Source organism: Leuresthes tenuis, unplaced genomic scaffold, assembly GCF_036924035.1.
Source record: "Leuresthes tenuis unplaced genomic scaffold, fLeuTen1.0.hap1 SCAF_24, whole genome shotgun sequence".
In the NCBI taxonomy this organism is placed as follows: domain Eukaryota; kingdom Metazoa; phylum Chordata; class Actinopteri; order Atheriniformes; family Atherinopsidae; genus Leuresthes; species Leuresthes tenuis.
Window position 1 is genome coordinate 9,472,546 of NW_027325378.1, and position 22,055 is coordinate 9,494,600.

At 40.3% G+C, this 22,055-nt stretch overlaps 1 protein-coding gene across 1 annotated transcript; it reads left to right on the forward strand.

Moving 5' to 3' along the window:
* The first annotated feature begins 4,044 nt into the window (after nucleotides 1-4,044).
* mrc1a (mannose receptor, C type 1a) lies at nucleotides 4,045-21,621 on the forward strand. Its single transcript, XM_072378525.1, has 30 exons — nucleotides 4,045-4,206; nucleotides 4,287-4,688; nucleotides 5,553-5,726; nucleotides 6,235-6,390; nucleotides 6,473-6,586; nucleotides 6,685-6,825; nucleotides 6,936-7,115; nucleotides 9,093-9,250; nucleotides 9,362-9,478; nucleotides 9,600-9,715; nucleotides 9,804-9,952; nucleotides 10,849-11,048; nucleotides 11,141-11,253; nucleotides 11,351-11,432; nucleotides 11,521-11,665; nucleotides 11,740-11,778; nucleotides 14,018-14,181; nucleotides 14,295-14,359; nucleotides 14,470-14,570; nucleotides 14,673-14,812; nucleotides 15,162-15,264; nucleotides 15,382-15,548; nucleotides 16,283-16,388; nucleotides 17,622-17,854; nucleotides 17,943-18,108; nucleotides 18,206-18,358; nucleotides 18,440-18,556; nucleotides 20,566-20,724; nucleotides 20,804-20,836; nucleotides 20,936-21,621. The coding sequence occupies exons 1-30, from the start codon at nucleotides 4,137-4,139 to the stop codon at nucleotides 21,166-21,168; spliced, it is 4,296 nt and encodes a 1,431-aa protein (XP_072234626.1). The 5' UTR covers nucleotides 4,045-4,136; the 3' UTR covers nucleotides 21,169-21,621.
* The last annotated feature ends 434 nt before the right edge of the window (nucleotides 21,622-22,055 follow it).

Consider the following 22,055-nt stretch of genomic DNA (forward strand, 5'->3'; position numbering starts at 1 on the left):
CAACAGCATATGTTCTCATGCGCAAACATTACATGTGATTATTCTTTAAACCACCTTCAATACCCGCACCTCTAAAATCATCAGATTAAAGAATTTACTCACACTGTGTTTATTCACTTATCCATAACATAATAGATTCACAATCCATTGCAAACTGTGACATGGTATCCCTAAGCTCTTATTTTCTGTTACTACTGCAAATCCTGTAGCATTTGTGCCATCAGGGTTTTTTGCTTGACCTGTCGAACAAATATAGTTATTTTTGCATTTTCATAAGGTATATCAGTTAAGTCTTGCCTTGGTAAAACACTGATTATTTCTGACATGCAATCATGAGGATCTCCATCTGTTGGGTAGGTAGCAGTGTGGATGGATTAAGTGTAGCACATCTCTCGACAACGAGGTGTGGCTGTGAAAGAAGAACAGTTATGCAGGAGAGATGTCTGGAAGGAAACAGTAAAGATATTTTGTTTAGTAACCATATCCCAGCCACTGCATGAGGTACCTTAATTGTTAATGGGTGAAATAACACTAATTGTTGATGCCTGCACTGCCAAGGTAGCAGGGCTTCTGGCCATTGATTCAAAAATATGATCTTGTCCCTTTTTCCCCCCTTCGGTGGACACTGGCCCCTGATTACTGAAATTCAGCAGGGGGTCTTTCATTAGGAGTCTTGGACTCCCCGTGCACGGTTTCAGCTCCGACCCTGGACGGTGGAAAAAATGTCGAGATCCGGTTTGAGGACCCAATTGTTAAGAAAATTCTCTCAATGAGAATCAGAGTTGCTGGAGTCAGTTAACGCAAAGGTTTAATCTTGCAGCAAGCTCAAGAATGTGTGTTTGTGTGTGAATGTATGTGTGCAAGCGTCTGTGTGTAGGTACGTGTGTGTGAATGTATGTGTGCGAGCGTCTGTGTGTAGGTACGTGTGTGTGAATGTATGTGTGCGAGCGTCTGTGTGTAGGTACGTGTGTGTGTGTGTGTGCGCGTGAACATGCAACACCCATGGCACAGGACCTACATGATAACCCTGCTTAATTATGAGTGTACAAGTGTACAGGGCCACAATCCACAGCCCCCCCAGCAATCAGAAGCAGGCAGAGAGGGCCACAAGACCCAGGCCACCAGCAGCCCCCACGGAGCACAGAACCCAGGAAGCCCACCGCAGGGGCAACCACGCATCCACCCAGAAGACTGCAGAGGAAGCCCCCCGGACAGAGCCCCCATAAGCATAGGGCAGAGGCCCCACCGATCCCACCAGGCCCCAGCCGCCCAGACATGGGCCGTGCCCCGGACCCGGACCCGGGCCCCAGGAGCCCAAGCGCCCCCAAACCCCCCAGCAGAGGCCCCACCCAATACCCGAGAGGGCCAAGCACCCCAGACAGTCACACAGTGGGCCAGCGCCTGCCCCAGTGCCCCTGGCCAAGTGCCCCGGGAGTCAAGACATGCCCACAGGTGGGTGAAGTCGCGAGCAGCGGGGAGAGGCAGTTCATGCGAAATGTGCAGGCACCTGTATATATTCATCTATTCATGTATCACTATGTGTTAGTTTATCTATTATCATTAAACAGACTTTATTAAAGTACGTCCAGACTTCCTTTTATATATATATATGACTTAGGGTAGCTATCGACAAACAAGCATTAAGCATGTCACAAAACATATAACATTTCAGGACACTTAGACCACACAGTTAACAACAACAGTGAAGCGTGTCAAGCAGCCCAAACGTGTAACATTTCAACAGGACACTTACACAACACATTAAAATCAAATAGTTAGACAACATACAAAACATATACCCCAGCCGGCATTGCTCCCTGCCTATTTTCCTACAACTCACGATGTGTGTGCACCCCTTTATCCACAAACTCTTCAACTTATACTCTTTTACCGAAGCTGCTACAGCTCCATTGGCCGAATACAGAACCCCTTAGATCCCATTTCGGTGAATTTGAAATCTGCTTCACATGTAACAGATTAGCGCCTTTTTCTTTACAACGCAGCACTATGACACTTCCCATAGGATCCATGTCTCTGTGTCTTTAACTCACATTAGCGTCTGTCCACATTCAAAATCTTCAGCTAGGACTCTATCACACGGCAGGCAACCGTCCGAACAGGTCCTTTTAGCATGCTCAGTTGCAAAACAGAAAACACCAAAACCCTCCAGTACGGCTCCTGCTCTCATGAGAAGGTGGAAAAACTCACCGTTTTGTTTAGCCGGCCTCAGAGACCATGGACCCAGGCAAACGCTGAAATGCAAAGCAAAAACTTCTCAGTTCGTGACGCCAAGTTTGTGGTGTATTGGGGATGGTCGCCTTCAAACAGCCTGTGTGCAGATGATGCAGGAAGAACTCTGCTGACACAGACTTGGTCGAACACCGAAACCTTTATTGTCAACCAGGTCCGTATCAGAATTGCAGAATGAGGCATCAAGTCTGGAGAGATATGTCAAGCCCGGATTCCCCAAACTCTCTGACTTACTGAGGATGCGGTCTTCGTTAAGTAGAATCTGCCTGTTCTTAGTGACCTTGAAGATGTTGCACGTTCCCGTCACAAAGCACAAAGCCCGGACATGGTGGACACGTAATTTTGAGCCTATCCTTGGACAAACTTACTGGGGAGTATGTTATTCTCAAAATGTCCTGATTTATACCCATAACTCCCTTACACAGATGGCAATTAAGAGACTTCTTTTCATTTTCCCAAGGCAACTTTGCACAGGTGGTAAACATCAGACACTACACTATCTTGATTTAAGTTGTAGACAAATGCAAAAAAAAGAATTCTGTAAACCTTAGTGTTCATCTATCCAAACTAAGACAAACTTTCAGTGACTGCAGCATTACCTAATCTCTGTAGGAGTGAGTTTCCTTCAAAGACCACACTAAGAGGTTAACGGGCATCTAATTATTTCACATAATCCGAAATTAGGTGGAATAAATATAATTAAATCAGATAAACACATACTCTTTGTTAAAGTGTTTATTATAAGAAAATTAATGACCAAAAGTGGTGTCCTTTAAAGTGTTCGGTGCACACATGGGAGGCACCGCATGTGTTGCGTTGCTTTTCTTCCCAAGAGTCTTGATGCAGAGGGAAAAAAATAATTTAAAAGCATCTTATAAACACACACTGGTAAATCAGCAAAATAATTAATAAAACAAAAGAAAATTCCTGTTTCTGAAATGGCCAAGTCGTTTCAAATGAGTTTATTGTTCTGTTAAAACTGTAATATTGATTAACTGAAACAGTTTTGTCAGGAGGAATTGTCCAGAATTCCTACTCATTGCTGTGCAGTTCTCATAAGCTGCTGCAGCAAACAACTGATGGAGGTGCTGCTGCTAAGGGAGGCTGTGAGGGATTACTAAGTGAGTTCAGTAAAGATGAGAAAGGAGTAACTGCTGGTGTGATATTTGTCTTGTCAGATTTTGTTTGATATGATTGTGACACAGATGAAGATAACACCATATTTATTTGTAATGTTTTCAGAAATCCTGGTCATTTCAAAGGATTCACAAATATCATTGCTGGTGTCTGTTTTTGACAGAGTGGGGGGGTTGAAGATAAAGTAGAGGGAATCAGACATCAAAGTTTTACTCTGTTAAGCATCAGCAATTCATATACCTCTACCAGAGCCTTGATCCCTCCACCCCCGTCCTCAAAAACCTGTCGGCTCATAAAACATCATTTGAAACACAATTAATTAGGTACTCTAAAAAACTCATAACTTCCGCTCTCTGAGTCCTTTGGGAACAGATTTAGCACTCACGTTGGACAGTTTTAGTTTTTTCTGAAATAACGTTTCTAAACTTGAAAATAACTCCTTGATAAATTAGTGTAAAAATACATCACGCAGTTCTTTTATTTGCCATTTCAGATCCTCTAAGTTGACACTCATTTTCTGCTGTTTTCAGCTGCTTTGCGAAGTAAAGTCTGCTTATGGAAGTCGTTTGACCAGCCGGAACTACCCATGTGACAGGATATCCATCAGTGTGATTAAGAGGAGGACACCATGGCTCTGTGTCACTAGTGCACTCTGTCACACACCTCTGCACACACCAGACCTCCTCTTTCATGACTGGAAATCTCTCCTACAGCCACATTCACAACCAAGTTCAAGCCAAACACTGAGGATGTTACCCTGTTTGAAATTTGCTGTGGTTCTCTGTCTCCTGCAAGTTCTCTGCATCACCGCTGATATAGGTAAGTACTCCAAACACATTTGTTTCAGTAAGTTTGACTGTGATGGAGTAATTTGATAACTTGCGTCCGTTCCTCTCCAGACAGTGGAACCTTCCTGATCTTCAACCAGGACCACAGCAAGTGCATTAAAGTGGAGAAAGCCACTTCAGTGACTCTGGCTCCATGTAATCCACATGCCAAGGAGCAGCAGTTTCGCTGGGCTTCTGAGTCCCGCCTCCTCAGTCTGTCCCTCAAGCTGTGCCTGGCTGCCACAGAGATAAAGGATTGGGTGAAGGTAGTTCTCTTTGAATGCGATGAAAATAATATTCTTCAGCACTGGCAGTGCAAGAACGAGACCCTTTTTGGCCTAAAAGACCAGGACCTGCACCTAAACTGGGGCAACCGACAGGAGAGGAGTGTTATGATCTACAAAGGCTCAGGGGTGTGGAGTCGCTGGAGACTATTTGGCACTCAGAATGATCTTTGTTCAAAAGGGTTTCAAGGTAGGAATTCTTTGTCCACAATCAATAAATCCGAAATGTGGTTCACGGTGGGGGCTAAAATGGAGGGTGCAGCAGCTTTCTAGGAAATTTGGAAATATGATTCAGAGAGTCCCTATGCAGTGTGTTATGATATTTGACAGACAATGCAAATATGTACCGTAGGAATTTAAGTTCAGATAACAAAATATGTCATATATACAGAAAAAAAGGGATTTCTGATAAATTATCACTTATGTGGAAATTCAATCATTGTGAGAAAAATTCCGCCTTCAGGGAAATGGTTTCCATTTCAGAGAAATGGAAATGGACCCATAAGTGCAGCTGATAATGATGAGATATTTGTATCATGGTGCACGTGCAGCTCCACACTCTGTCCAGAGTGGCCCAACTGGTTCACAGAGTTCTAGCATCAAAGTTAGACTTGAATACATTCGGAATGGCTTCACAACCAGTCATTTCCATAAGTTAGAGCAATCTAAAGGTAAATCAATCAACAGCATAATGTCATGCATCATAAACTAGACCTTATGCATACTATTTGTACTTTTGGTACATCCAGATCACTCAAGTTTAATAAAAGCTCAGTTTTGCCATGGCATTTAAGACAACAGTGTACCTCCACCTTTGTGGTTTCAATGAGGGAAAACTGGAACCTGACAGTTGAGACACAGAGTGAAGTCCATTAAGAAACAACTTTTTAAGTTTGTTGTGGAAAACCTACAACCAACTCCCAGAGTCATGAGGAATTCCATCCTAGAAGAGTGGAAACGGTCATAGCAGAAGGAAATTAATGCTCCTAACGTAGAAACAACATGTTCATACAGCTTCTTATCATCTTTAAATCTGTGATCTGTGTCTTCTCAGAGACTTTCACTATAGGGGGTAATGCTTTTGGAGCCCCCTGTCAGTTCCCATTTAAGTTCCATGAAAAGTGGTATGCTGATTGCACAAAGGAAGGTCGCACAGATGGACAGCTGTGGTGTGCTACGGACAGAGATTATGAAAAAGCAAAAAAGTGGGGGTTTTGTCCAAACAGAGGTGAGTAACATCAACATTAACCTTCAAAAGGTCACCGTACATCCATAATAATCAGCACTCCTAAAGAGTTGCAAACTCTTTGCACAATTTGCTGATTGACGAAAGAAGTCCAGACCATGCATAATCATATCGTCATAATTTTATCAGGAGGTTGGTGCTTACAGGTCTGCTTTCTGACCCCTCTCCCCTGTTCTCCCCAGCAGAACAACATCACCACTTCCTCTCATGTTGTCAACACAGCACTGTCCTTGTTTTCCTCTTGTCTTCTCCCCTGACATTGGAGCAGGAAGGGAACAGGAAAATAAAGGGATCTCACTTTACCATAGCCCCTCATGAAAAAGCTCTTTCCATGATAAGAATGTAGATGTTTATCAAGCTGGACACTTTATCGACCTCCTTATTGTCCTTATCTGTCAACAGGTCAACATTACTTTAAGGTGCTAGTGTAAACCATTTATTTTATTTTGGGTTTTAACTTGTTGAGTTATGTGTATTTAATATGATCTAGCCTCCACTGGGTGGGACACTGACCCAGTCACAGGGGTTCAGTATCAGAGGAATGCACAGGCAGTGCTGACCTGGCATCAGGCTAGGAAGAGCTGCCAGCAGCAGGGAGCTGATCTCCTCAGCATCGTAGAACTACATGAACAGTCGTACATTGCAGGTACAACATCAACATTGTGTCAGCTACCTATGTTGACATATTGTTGAAAATGAATTGCTGTCATATGCATGTGTTGACAAAGGGTTGACAAATCACTTGGGAACATCTCTTTGGATTGGACTGAACAGCTTGGATTTTCAGAGCGGATGGCAGTGGAGCAACGGAAACCCATTCAGATACTTAAACTGGGCCCCTGGTTAGTGTAGAAATTCTATTGTACAATATGTTTTTGATGACTGGAGCAACTTAAATTAATTCTCTCATTTATCATTAATGAACCAATGTTTCCAACAGGTCATCCTTCCTCAGAGCCCGGGCTCACCTGTGCAACTCTAAATGCTGCAAAAGCCTCAAAGTGGGAGAGCAGCGCCTGCTCCAAGAAACTTGGCTACATTTGTCGAAGAGGAAACTCTACCAGTCTACCCCCACCACAGAGTAAAATCCCCATCCAACACACTCAGAATGTGGTTTACTATTGAAGTAAGTCCTTACTGTCCAAACCGCAGTTGATTATGTTTCTTCGCTCCATCTGTGTGTTTCCACAGTCAAAGCGCCCAGCTTCTGCCCCAGTCACTGGGTTCCTTATGCAGGTAGCTGTTACTACCTGGAGAGAAATAAAAAGATGTGGAAGGATGCCTTGGCTGCATGCCACAAAGAGGGAGGAGATTTGGCCAGCATACACAATATAGAGGAGCAGAGCTTCATCATATCTCAGTCTGGATACAGTAAGTCTACAATAAGGCATACAAATGAAACAACAACAAAACAAAGAGCCCCTTTGTGTACGTTTTGTTCATCCAGAGAGTAATGTGAAAAGACTGTAGCAACAGCATATGTTCTCATGCGCAAACATTACATGTGATTATTCTTTAAACTATAAACTTTTATTAAAGTTGCAATAACCTGGCTAAGAATAGGTCATCGTTATTTAAATAATAGAAAGCGTATGATTAACCAGTATCAGTCGGCACTGCTGCATTTAAGCATATTTACTGAAACTCGCTGCCTGTCTTGGCGGCAACCCTCAAACTCACTCGTGGACACCAGTGAGGGATACCGTCAAGCTGAAGAAGGTGTCCTATCGGGTCTTTTTGGCCAGTGGGACTCTGGAAGCAGCTGATGGGTACCGATGGGCCAAGTGGAATGCAGCCTCCGCGATTGCTGTGGCAAAAACTTGGGCATCGGAGGAGTTCGGTGATATCATGGAGAACGACTTCTGGACAGCCTCGAAGAGATTCTGGTCCACCATCCGGCAGCCCGGGGGGGAGCAGTGCGCCATCAACACCGTGTAAGGTGTGGAAGGGGTTCTGCTGAGCTCAACTAGGGACGTTGTGAGTCGGCGGGGGGAATACTTCGAAGACCTCCTCAATCCCATCAACACGCCTACCAATGAGGAAGCAGAGTCAGAAAGATCGGATGTGGGGCCTCCCATTTCTGGGGCTGAAGTTGCCGAGGTTGTCAAAAAGTGACAAGGGGTGGATGGCTTACCTTAGGAAGGCTCTGGCCTTGAGGAACTGTCGTAGGGCTGTCTCGGTTGACACGCCTCACGCAACATTGCATGGACATCGGGGACAGGGCCTCTGGACTGTCAGATCAGGGTGGTGGTCCCCCTCTTTAAAAAGGGGGACCGGAGGGTGTGTTCCAACTACAGGGGGATCACACTCCTCAGCCTCCCTGGTAAGGTCTATTCGGGGGTGCTGGAGAGGAGGATCTGTTGGGTAGTCAAATCTCGGATTCAGGAGGAGCAGTGTGGTTTTCGTCCTGGTAATGGAACAGTGGACCAGCTCTACACCCTCAGAAGTGTCCTAGAGGGTGCATAGGAGTTCGTCCAACCAGTCTACATGTGTTTTGTGGACTTGGAGAAGACATTCAACCGTGTCCATCGGGGAGTCGTGTGGGGGAGGCTCCAGGAGTATGGATTGCCAGACCCCTTAATAGGGCTGTTCGGCATCTGTGTGACAGTTGTCAGAGTTTGGTCCGCATAGCTGGCAGTAAGTCGGATGTGTTTCCGGTAAGGGTTGGACTCCATCAGGGCTGCCCTTTGTCACCAATCTGATCTGTTAGCGTCATCAGGCCGTGGTCATCAGTTCTCACTGTAGCGGTTCACAGGTGAGTGTGAAGCAGCAGGGATGAGAATCAGCACCTACAAATTCAAGATTGCAGATACAAGCGGCCAAAATGGGCTTCCTCCACAGGGTGGGCTCTCCCTTAGAGATAGGGTGTGAAGCTCGGGAGGGACTCGGAGTAGAGTCGCTGCTCCTCCGCACCGAGAGGAGCCAGATGAGGTGGCTTGGGGCATCTCATCAGGATGCCTCCTGGACGCTTCCTTGGTGAGGTGTTCCAGGCATGTCCCACTGGGAGGAGACCCAGGACACGTTGGAGAGACTTTGTCTCTCAGCTGACCTGGGAACGCCTCGGGGTCCCCCTGGAAGAGCTGGAGGAAGTCGCCATGGACAGGGATGTCTGGGCTTCTCTGCTCAAGCTGCTGACCCCTCGACCCGACCCCCGGAGAAGCGGCAGATAATGGATGGATGGATAGCTGCCTACTTCTGCTGAAATGATGAGAAATATGACAATTCTTCATACAACCAATCACTTTCACACCTTTGAATTGATATTCAAAGGTGATATTGATATTTTGTCCTTTTGAAGAGTTTTGAAATATGTCTACTTAACGTCTATGTGTGCATTTCACACATCAGAGCCAACAGATGTGCTCTGGATTGGCTTGAACGATCAGAGGAACCAGATGCTGTTCGAGTGGTCCGATCACTCTCATGTCACCTTCACCCAGTGGCAGAGTGATGAGCCTTCTCACGCCACCAACTACCAGGAAGACTGTATCATCATCCGGGGAAAGGTAACACTCATTTTTGTCCGACTGCAAAAACAGCCTTTTCTTTATACACAAAATACTTTTGTTTATGGACACACTTGTTCTGCTCTAATAGTCTGTTCATCTCTCATGTAGGATGGGAAGTGGGCAGATCACATGTGTGAGAAGACATATGGGTATATCTGTAAGAAGAAGGCTTCCACCAAACCATCTGGAGGCATCCATGAGGAAGTCAACCCAGGATGCCAGCTTGTGAGTGATGTGCTTTACTGTAAATAGGATTGTTTAAAAAAGAAGAATAAAAAGAAAGAATGTAAAGAAGAATGAAAAAAGGCATTTTCAGATTTAGTATTTCAGTATTTTGTTTTTTTAGGGCTCCACAAGGTTTGAGTCATACTGTTACAACATTGGTGCTGAGACAAAAACATTTGAAGAGGCGAAGCAAGCCTGCTCAGAGGCTGGTGCTAACCTGGTGGACGTGGCTAACAGGTAACTAATTGTAGTTTTCAATAAAATGAATTCAATTAATTCAAGGCTTTATTTTGAAGTAATTTAAAATTTTTGCATTTTAATGCAGATATGAGAATGCTTTCCTGGTCAGTTTGATGGGTTTGAGACCAGAGAAGTATTTCTGGACAGGCTTTTCCAACACAGCAGACAGGCACAATTTCATATGGACAACCAAAAGAAAGGTCACCTTCACTCATTTCAATGTGGGCATGCCAGGTAGAACACACATTTTTAAACTCTGTATATCTTTGTAAAAAAACTTTTGCTTTATCTTTATGCAAGCTACTTTTTATGTGCTATACTGTAAATGTGGAGACGTCCTATATAATGTCTTATACAATATTGATTTATTAATGACAGTAATTAAATAATTCCTTGAGGAGAATGAACAAATAATCTAAGGGGCAGGTGTCTGTACAATCTTAAGAAGGAAGTTATATGAAAGTTAATATGAAATAGTTAATATAAAATGGCTGATTTTGATTATTTAATTTTCAATGAATTTTTATTTATTGTTACATTTGTAGGTTTCAAGTGCTTTCAGTGAGAATTGTGGGTTTTTCCTTCTTTAACTGAGGGGTACCAACAATTTTGTCCACGTGTGTAGTATTAAATATTTAATTAATCCATATATGGCCTGAGCATTAGAATTTTCTTTGAAGTAGACTGTATTAACAGATTAATTAAGAAAAGTAAGATTTGATATCTGTTCAAACCTGTGGAGTAGGATGGGCTGTTTGAACTGTTGTCATTTTTAATGTTTTTGTGTCATCTGAAGATTTAAATCAATTAATAACAAAGTTCCAGCAAATTTTCTGGCATTTCAAAAGACTCAGTTGCAATTTGTATGTAGTGCTGTTTAAGATGCTATGGGGTAAAAAAATAAAAATAACATGGTGAAGATTATACTTGTAAAATATCATCCCATCTTTGTCAGTGGAGTGCAGCTAAATGGCTGTAGGTGTGTGTCTTTCCTTTCAATGCCCCAAAATCATCATTTATTCTATGACACTTTCCTCAATGTGTATGATTGGTTGTAAAATTTAGCACAATTACAATTTCAAGTACAATTTCTTTTTTTTTACTTTTTCTTTCAATGTGTACAACAAAAGACAGAAAACAGGGGTGTGTTGCCATGACAACCGGGACCTTTGCTGGATTATGGGATGTTATCGCCTGCAGCAGTAAGGAGAAGTATATTTGCAAGAAGCAGGCAGAGGGTGTACAGCCAACAACACTTCCTCCCACCACCCCAGCCCTGAGCTGTGCTTCTGGTTGGAACGCCTTGGCCGACAGAAATATCTGCTTCAAAGTAAGTGAATAAACTGACATGATCTGTGAATTGAGCGCTTCTTATAAAATTAGAGCAAAAAAGTATCTCTGTTTTTTCACAAATGAAAAAAGGTTTACAAGAAGAATAACCTTAAGAAGACCTGGGACGAAGCTCTGAACTTCTGCAAGGACATTGGTGGAGACCTGATGAGCATACACAATGAGGAGGACCTGAAAATGTCCACGTATGTTAGCTTGCACCAGCAGCTTGTACGTGTCATGAGTTCATATAAGGCAGTTCAAGTGATCATCAATAATCTTGTGTTTTCTGCTCCCTTAAAGTTTTTATACGTCAGAAACATTCTGGACCGGCCTCAGACTTCAGGGTCCCAATGAAGGTTTTGTCTGGAGTGATGGCTCGCCTGTATGTAGCATCTCACTGCAATCAAAGATTTCCTCTCTGCTAATCCAAACCCTGACCTAATCATGTATTTTTCCAAAAACTGACATAGTATGACTTTGAGAACTTCGACTATGGGGAACCAAACAACCACAATGATAATGAACACTGCGTAGAAGTCAAGCTTAACTACGTAAAGCACTGGAATGATCGGCACTGTGAGAGCTACAACAACTGGATCTGTCAGATACGTAAAGGTAAAACCTCATCTGGATTAACTAAGGCCTATTCCTGTTTAGATTTGCGAGTCTAATTATACTTCTTTTTTCAGGTGCAACTCCCAATCCAGACCCTGTCACAGTTCAAGTCGGTAGGTCTCAGCAGTGTCATGTTTCAGTTTTCTGGATTTATTTTGCCAAACAATGTTGATCAGTCAGTCGATCAATCACTTCGGTCCTGTCTGATATATAGCAACAACACTTGAAGGGATTACATTGACAATGAAGCTTTATTATTGTGTCTTTATTTAGCTTTAGATGAATATCAATATTTGAACATAATATTTAACATAATTGGTTTCCGGTCTTGTGAAAAAGTAAGCACATCCTCTTCAGGACATATTAAAAGTCTTAAAAGATAAAGAAAGCCTAAGATGAACATAAAGACATACTACACTCATTATTTATTTAACAAAATGTAAGCCAAAATGCAGAAGCATGCAGAAGCAGTGTGTCCACCTCATGATTCAACAGTTTGTAGAAGCATTATTAGCAGCAGAAACTTGATGTAATTTTCTATATGTCAGACTTTTTTTTTCCAGGTTCTTTTTTAGTCATTCTGTTGTAGATTTGCTGCCTTGTTTGGGATCATTGCTCTGTTTCATGGTCCACTGTGAGCCAACCTTGCTGTCACCGATCCTGCTGTGTATTATGACCAAACAGCTCCATTTTGGTCTTGTCTGTCCAAAGGACATTGATCTTTGCAATTTTGCAAATCTAAACAGTGTTGCCATGTTCTTTTTAGAGATAAGAGGCTTTTTCCTGCAACCTGTCAGGCCGAGACTCGAAATAGGACTCAGAAGCAGAGATAGATTAATGGCAGGTGCCGACTTTCATGAACTATCTAGATCAAAATCACTCTAAAGGGAGAAAAACAAAAATTCACTAAGAATAAAACGTAAAACAAGGTTCTAAGCAAAAAACACAACTCCTGAAGGAGGTAAACAAGAGAACAATTATGGGGACAAATAAACAAACGATGTAATGACACCTATAGCTTGGTCAAGGTCTTGGAATACGGCTGAGGTGATTGATAGGACAAAACACTCTGGCACAGGACAAAGGGAGATGCAGACTATTTAAACACATAGAGGGTAATGGGGAACAGGTGGAAACTATCAGGAATAAGGGGAAGACAATCATATGGTGACACAGGAGGGAAAGGCAAGTGACCTGAAATGAGAGGAGAGTTACTTTTCAAAATAAAACAGGAAGTCACGAGACAATAAATGGGAACGAGACAAATTTTCACCGTGGAGTGACACCACCCCTCAAAACAAGTCATACTTGTTTAGTCTTTTTCTAATTGTAGAGTCTGAGATGCAGCTCTTGGTGTTTTTGCAGTTTCTCTGAGCATTGCACAATCTTTCTCTCTGTAGAACGATGGCCTAATAACCCTTCCCAGATCGATGGGCAGCAACAGTTGTTTTTCTAAGATTATTGCTGACGTCTCTCCCTGTTGTATTGTGCTAACAGACAGTATTGTGCTCCAGACCTTCAAACTTGCCAAACTTCTTTTATAGAGGTGCTCACACTTGCTGATGATCATTTAATTAAGTGCATTTGATTAGCAGCACCTGGGTGCTACTTACCCTCCTAATCTCTATGGAAGCAGTCAAAGTGTACACAGTTTTTCATACACATACTCGCACTCTATTATATCTTATTTTGCTTGTCATCTGAGGTGTTTTTTATCTAATGTAAGAGACCTGTACTATGAAGCAGATTCAACATACAAGGTATCTTTAGGTGATCTTGTTCAGATATTGCTAACAACTAACACTGGAGATCTTGATCAGCAGTACTAAAATACTGGTTATTAATTCAGTGAGTCAACCCAGGTTTTCTTACACTGGATAAATATGCGCTTTCAGCAAAAAAAGGCAGAGCTGGCATCAAGTGACCAATCACAATTAAAACTTTCAAGAAGATTGAGAAGCAACACAGGTGCTGTAAGAATAGCAAGAAGGAAAGCTGATCTCTTATCTCTGAACTTAACATGGTCCAGTTTTCACCATACGTTGCCACAGTGATACATCCTGGTAAGAAAAGAACAAGCTTTGAGAAACTGAAAATCCTAAACAGAACCCAGCAAAACTGACCTGCAAAGGATGACACAATCAAAAATAAATCAATAAAGAGAGAAAACGTAAAATTTCACAAAAGACAGCATAACCAAAAACACAAAAAGATAGACAAGACTTTACAAAACACAAAAACAACACACAAATTCAGCAACAGTTCAGCAACAGATGATGTTATCTCTGGCTCGAAGCACTCCAGCAGTTCATACTGTTGTGGACTTCTGACAGCTGTTTGTTCTCTTTGCAGCATACAACACCACAGACGATGGATGGCTAATATACAATGACACTCACTACTACATCAACAAAGACGCGTTAGCAATGGAAGAAGCCAGAGCTCACTGCAAAAGAAACTTTGGTGAACTTGCAGTCATCACAGGGGAGAGTGAGAGGAAGTTCCTCTGGAAACAAGTGAGAAATACATTTTATTACCAAATATAGACGGTAAAAAGGGCACCATGTCAAATCCTTTCAGACTTCCTGACCTGTGTAAAAGTGTCCCTCTTATGCTTATGTTTTAACAGATAGGACAGCTTCCTCAAGTACAGTACTACATTGGCTTGACAGTGAATTTGGATAAATCATTTAGGTAAATTAAACAACAATATTAAAGCAAAACACTTTGAATGTTGGCTTTCTACCGGTGGCTTCCATCAGCTCTTTATGACTGGCATTTTATTTTCTTCTTTCTGTTTCTAGCTGGCTGGATGGGACACCTGTAACTTACACTGCATGGGAACACAATGAGCCCAACTTCGCTAACAATGATGAAAACTGTGTGACTATGTACAAAGGAATGGGTGAGTCTAATTTAGAAACACTTCATCCTTATCTAGTTTAGTATATATTAGCTACCGGCGATTTCCTCCTGTGACTGTCCTCCCTAAATTCTGCATACATAGGCTACTGGAATGATATTAACTGTGGTATGGAGCTTCCATCTATTTGCAAAAGAAGCGGTAGCTTTCTGAATACAACAATGGAACCAACTACAGTTCCTCAAGGAGGATGTGCACCTGAGTGGGTAGCCTTCCAAGGAAAGGTAATTATGCATTGCTACATATTACACAGATTAGTTGTATGGTAAATCAATTTTAACTCTGCTCACTCTGTGATAACTGTTTTTGCTGAATGATTTTTTACTGTTTTGCTCATCAGAGCAATACCTATTTTTCTACTTATCTTATTCTGAATCTCATTTTCCCACTGAGGCACTAAAAAAAGATTATTCTTCTTTGTAACTTTAAGAGACATGGATTACTCCCACTTCCAGAATTCTAATTAAACGTTTTCCAGTCATATGCAATGCATAAAAATGCATAAAACACATTTCTGACCAAGCTTGAATGAACACGGTCAGCTGTGATTTCAAAATGATCTTGTTTACACAGTGCTACAAATTCATCAAGGAGACTAAGAACTGGCACGACGCCAGGAAACACTGCCAACAAGAGGGAGGAAATCTGTTGTCCATCGACAGCGAGAACGAACAAGGTGAGCTACATCAGCAATGCTGCCACATTTAGCAAATGATCAAAAGCACTTCCTTTTGTGTTTGAAAGTTTTAAATGTTCCATATAAGTGAATGAATTATTGGGTCTTTCTTGCCAGTATTCCTCACAACACAGTTGTTGCTCTACAACAATGATTTGTGGATTGGCATGAATGATGTCAACTGGGAGATGCACTTTGTGTGGACAGACGGCAAACGCATTTCATACACCAACTGGGCCAAAGGGCATCCCTCATCAGGGCCTCGTGGACAATACTTTACTGAGGTTGTTACAATGGCAGCTTATACATCTATAGCTTTCTCACCTCTAACATGCTCAAATACAATAAAATGACATAAAGCAACTAATCTGCATGCAAATAGCTTGAAAAGAAGCATAAAATAATTATTACAACTGAACTAACTTGGTACCACTCGGCTTGACTAATAACTTATAACACTAATATTACACAGCATAATAGGCATTTTTGTAAACATATGAATGTCGCTGTAAAGAATAAACCTGACCAACAAGCTACTGTCTTAAAGTCAACAGTTAAAAGTTGGCCTTTCACTACCAAATCAATTTTTACTGAGAAAATTGTTCTTCTGATACAACTACACGAACAGTAGCAAAGTAGATTTGCAGTTTTGATTATGTACAACCATTTCACACCAGCGTATAGTTTTTCTTGATTACACCGTAAAGAGAAATGTCCAACTTTTTACTTGGCTAGTTACAAATTTACATTTCCAGTTAAGAATAAGCCATTAAAAACATTTGAGGAGCTAATGAATTGTGACACACCATTACAATTCAAATCATCTGAGTTATAAAAGTTATAAAATAGTTAAAAATTTCTGTCAATACCATTTTTTGGTATAACTGACTCTTGACCCTTCATTGCAGAGGTAATGCATACATTCTCCCCACTGGGATAAATACAGTTGTAATTTTTCTTAAAAGGGTAAAACACAGAAAGCTACCCTTAACCCTTTTTACCCTTTTCTGCCTGACAGCTGTATGACTGTGTGATCATGGTAGGCAGCGTCATCAAGCAAAAAGGACAGTGGAAGGTGGATGACTGTAGCTCAAATCATGGCTTCATCTGTAAAAAACATGTTGGTGAGTAACATTGTCAAAGCCATACAATCATAAATAACACTGATAGAGCGGCAAGATAAAGTTCGATAAAAATGTCTGTTATTTTTCATAGCTGGGCGTCAATAAACTGATTTTCCGATGACTTAAAGTTAATCATGAAACATTATTTTCAATGTTTAGTCAAGTACATTATTTAATTTTGTAATCCAGAGTTTTAGAGTGAGAAGGGGGAGAAGCATCATGTAAAAGTTTGGGCACACTGAGATATTTGAGCTCTTACTGATTAACCAAACAACAAGACCTTAAGTTGTATTTATTTAGTTGTTTTAAGCAATTTGGTCACAGTCACTGCCAGAAAATGTGAAGTGATGCAATTTTCTCTTAATGTACCCAAACAATGAGCAGCTTTGGGCTCCCTAGCACCCTTGAACTCTGAAAGTCTGAATAATTTATGCTCATAAAGCAAGAAAAGGCTGTAGGAGGACAGCAGAACATTTTAAGGTGTGACAATTTCATATTATAATTAAGAAATGTCAGCTAACATGGACTATCTGAAAACCCTAAAAAACATTCCATTGCTACAAGTACAAAATAATGTTTCTGGTTGAGGGCTAAAGACCTTTCCTGGGCAAGCTAAAAGTTTGCAAATGGACATGGTTGGAGGAAAACGTTTGCAATATTTCAAACACACACACACAAAAAAGCATTTCTCTAACTGTTAAGCACAAGCTTGAAGTGATTCTTTTTTGGGCCTGTGCTTCCTTGTGTGCAGCACAAGGAATATTTTGCTCATAGAGGAACAAATGGATTATATCAAAAACACATTGTGGAAAGAAACATTACACCAAAATGCTGATATTGTTCTTAAAGGCAGCTTTGAATCCTTGATAAATGTATTTAATAGGAGCAAAGCAAACTAAATATCATAAAAACTCTGAGGAGAACCTAAAGAAATAGTGTATGTATTACGGCCCAAGAGTTTCACTGAATTTGAAGACTTTTGTTCGTAAAAAAAAAAAAATCCTTAAACAAGAATTGAGAGGCTAATTATCTATGTTGTCTATTACAAGCATTAATAAGTTGTTCTTGCCAGAGGAGGTGTTATTAAGTACAGACCACAACTTCTGTTTCATTCATTCTTTTGGGTTTGCTCCACTGAAATTCCTAAGTACAGAAATGAAAAGTTAAAGGGAAATGTGACATGTTTTCCTTTCAAGTAATTCAAGCACCAACTAATGTGTCTTGTCTATTCAGATTCCCAAATTCAAGTCCAACCCACAACTGTGTCACCGAAGACTTTTTATAATTTTGGCAATGACTCCTACAAACTGGTAGCCCAGAAGATGAGATGGGATGAGGCTAGGAGACAGTGCCAAGCAGATGATGCAGATCTGGCCAGCATCCTGGACCCTGTAATGCAGGCATACGTCACCTTGCAGACTGTCAAGCACAATGAGCCTTTATGGATTGGCCTCAATAGCAATGTGGTAAAGAGTCTACCTGTTACAGCATGATTTTAAGTTTAAACTTTTGTTTTTTATTTTACACAAAGTACTGTTATTTGTATCTTTTCAGACTGGTGGTCGCTTTAAGTGGGTTGATAATTGGCTTCTCTCTTTCACCAAATGGGGGGAAAATGAGCCTAAAATGAACTATGGCTGTGTGTACATGGATGTGGACAGCACGTGGAAGACGGCACCATGCACCAGTACCTACTATTCCATTTGCAAAAAGTCATCAGGTCAGTGGGTCTCTCAGTTACTTTATACACAAAAACTAAGCATGGTTCCATAACAGTTTCTGAGAGCGGACTGGATTCTTGGGCGTTTTTTTTTCAGCTCTAGCTCCCACTGAGCCGCCACAGCTTCCCGGCAACTGTCCGGAGTCAAAGAGACAAAAAGCCTGGATACCTTTCAAAGGCCATTGTTATTCCTTCCACAGTTCTCAGGTAGACAACTGGGCCCATGCCTCAGTTGAATGTCTGAAAATGGGTAAGTTATGAAGAATTTCACCAATTAACTAATATATTATCATATTTGTGGGCTCTAACGTAATGCTATTTTGGTTGTCAGGTGCTTCTCTTGTGAGTATTGAGGACCCTAGTGAAGGGAATTTCATTCAGCAGAACTTGGAGCTCCTACAGGATGGTGCCAAAAGCTTCTGGATTGGTCTTTACAAGTCACATGATGGTAGTGAATACTGGAGCTGTTTTCAGCCAAAACATTTACATTCTGTTAATCACTTCAACTCAGTTATCAAGCATTCAGGTCTAAAATTGAAAATCTTATGATGAAAGGGAAAACGTCTCTCACAATAAGAGTTTCTGATTGAAGAACCCTAACCCTAACTTCAAGAAGTTCTATTTTCCATGCTCTACTGCTATTAACCAGGTTTTTTGTTTCCATGTTGGGAGCCCATCCCAGAAAAGCGACCCTAACTCTAACCTTAACCCTAAAAATTAAAGTACACCCTCTTTCTATTGTAGGGCTTCACTTATCAACACATAATTAAAAAACTCATCTGGTTCTTACTACGTCTTAAAATTAGGTAAATATAATCTTAGATGAACACCAAAATTACATATTACACTGTGTAATTTTTTATTTAACAAAAATTAAGCCAAGATGCAGAAGCAGTGTTTGAAAAACTCCTATGATTTAATAGCTTAAAAGTATGGCTTGTTTTAAAAGGTTGCAGGAGAAAGTCTCTTCTCTCTAAAGGGAACATTGCAGCACAGCTGCACAGGCTTGTAATGTAGTAAATGAACAAACCAACTAAACTTCTGTTCTTTGGATAGACAAGATCGTTGTGGAGATGTTTGGTAATAATGTCCAACAGCATGTTTAGAGAAAACCAAACATATCTAATCAGCACAATCACCTCATACCAACTGTCAAGCACAGTGGTGGGGGGCTGATGATATGTGTGACCATCTATCTGACAGCTAAAACTTGTCAGAAACTGGATCATGAAACGCAATGATCCAAAGCACAAGAAAAAAGACTCATGGTGTTGCAATGGTCCAATCAAAGTCAAGACCTCAACCTGACTGAACTGCTGTGGTGGGACCTTAAGAAACCTGTGCATAAACAAATGCTGCAAACCTCAATGAACCGAAGCAACACTGGAATAAAGAGTGAGTCAAACCTCCTCCAAAACAATGTGAAAGACTGAGAACTTCATATGGAAAACATTTACTTCAGGTTATTGTTCTAAAATATGTTGAATCATTGGGAGTAGTTAGTTTTGTTAAAAACATACTTTTTGTTTCTTTTGTTAAAAAAAATAATGACAGTATAATAAGCCACATCTTGCTATTTGTCTGTTGTACTTCCCTAATGTTAAGACCTGGTAAGGACCGAATTATTTTCTATTATTCCCTATGAAATCATCAAAATAAATATATCAGAGTTGTAGTTTGACTGATATTTGATGGTATAAATGTTGCCATGCTGTCCATTAGTATCCTGATGACATAACACTTGATGAGTTAATCTGTTGTATTTGCAGCTTAGGTATTGTTAATATTCTATGATTATTGCGAGCAAAAGAAAAAAAACTGAGGAGTAAACGTATATATTAGAATCTATCCATATATTTAGACCACAAAGTACCATATACAACTTATCTCATGATATATAACTATATAAAAAAAGCTGAAGCATAATGAGTATAACTACAAGATATTTGTGCTTGTTTCAAGAGCCTTTAACCTTTAATAAAGCTTAATATCTTATGATGAACAAATTAAGTATCCAGTTACTTCTCATATGTAGTTTTACTTGTGAAAAGAAATAAAGTAGAAATATACTATAAAATAACAAGAGAAAGGGAAAGCTTCAGCACAAATACCTAAGAAGTAAATTCAGATGAATATATTTTCTTCCACTGTATGTAACTGTATGTAAAATTCCACATAGTTTTTTTTAAATAACATTTACTGCTGTTTTGACAAAAGTAAAACCATCAGTTTACAACATTTTAAGGAAATTAATTATTTTCTCAAGATGCTGTTTCAGCCTTAGATTAAAATGTTTCTAGTGTTTTTCTCTACAACCTTCCAGCAATATTAATTTTGTTCAAACACACACTTATCCTACTCAACTCTTACCAGCAAAAGAGGTTTTTCTGAAGTTGCATTGTATTGTATGTCGAATGAGCAGCTGTTGGTCACTAAAGTGCCATTTCTCTGTTTCAGAGAAGTGGATGTGGATCGATAACAGCGTTGTGGACTATACCAACTGGCAAAGCGAAATGCCAAAGTCAGACTCATGCGTGGAAATCCAGTCTGAAAGCGGACAGTGGAGTACAACCAGCTGCAGACGATATAGATCTTATATCTGCAAAATGCTGAAAAGTAAGTTTAATCAGTTCTTCTTTAATTTCTAATTGACTCGGTCACTTAAACAGAGTATTTGTTATCTTTTTTTTTGCAGTTATTCCACCCACAGAAAAGCCTCCATCTTTTGGTAAGTCAATAGAATCTAATTAAAGTACATGCTGAGGAAAATATTTCAAGCTTTAAATGTATAACTGATAACTGACTTTGATCTGTGTTGCCTCCTCAGTTCATAGTGTTGAAGAACCTTCACATGGGTCTGCTGGCATCACTGTGGCAACAGTACTGATTGTAATTGCCATAATTGGACTTGGTGCCTTCCTCCTCTTCCGTAAACGGATACCCACACCCGAGCTGGGAGAGTGCACCTTTGACAATAAGTTATACTCAAACAATCCTAACCAAGTCCCTGTGGACACCAAAGGCCTTGTGGCCAACATAGAGCAGAATGAGCAGGCGTAGGAAGAATCAAGGTGATTGGCATTATCATAATGATAATGATCAGAGATTTGCATGCTTTATTTTGGATCATTTTCAAAAGGAAGAGGATGTCAAAGAAATCCTCGCGTGATAACTGTCTCAAAGATTCTGATTATTGTCATTTTAAGTCCTTAGCAAGCACTGATACTGCACTTATTAGGCACAAGATTGTGTAAATAACAATTAAACACAAAATAAATATGATCATGTGTTTTATGAAATGTGTACAGATGTTTTGGATTTTTTTTTTCACCACTGTAACCAAAAATATTTACATGCTCTAAATCAAGAAAGGTGAATATGTTATAAATGCAAACTGACAAATCTCCCTCCACTAGGGTGCTTGTTCATATTCTTCACTGGCTGTTGATCAGCTTGCTCCTTTTCTATGATAATGTAAATATATACCAAATAAATGAAAATGTATATAACTGATTTAGTTTTTATAACTTTTTTTGTCTAATAGTTCACATGCATTTAATAGAATTATATAGAACTTTAAGATGCATCAAGCTCATGTAAGAAAACCACAGCGGTTTATGATCACAATCTACTATGGATGCAAGTTCAAGAACATACATTTAGCCAAACTCTGCTATAATGGTCACAATAGTAAAGCCAACACTGCTTTTTCACAGGTAAAGTGTTTACTATTATGTGTTATATTTATTCTATTATGTGTTGCCTAGTCAGTATAAAATACTTCTGTGTTGCATCAAGTAAAGCTGAAGCTTAGTGGAGGTAAAGAAATACCAAAAGTTTTTACAATACATCTTCTAGTACCGTGAATTTATTCACAATGACCGATGGAAATCCATCCAGTTGTTATTGAGATATTTCAGTTTTCAGGTTTCCACCAAAATCCAACA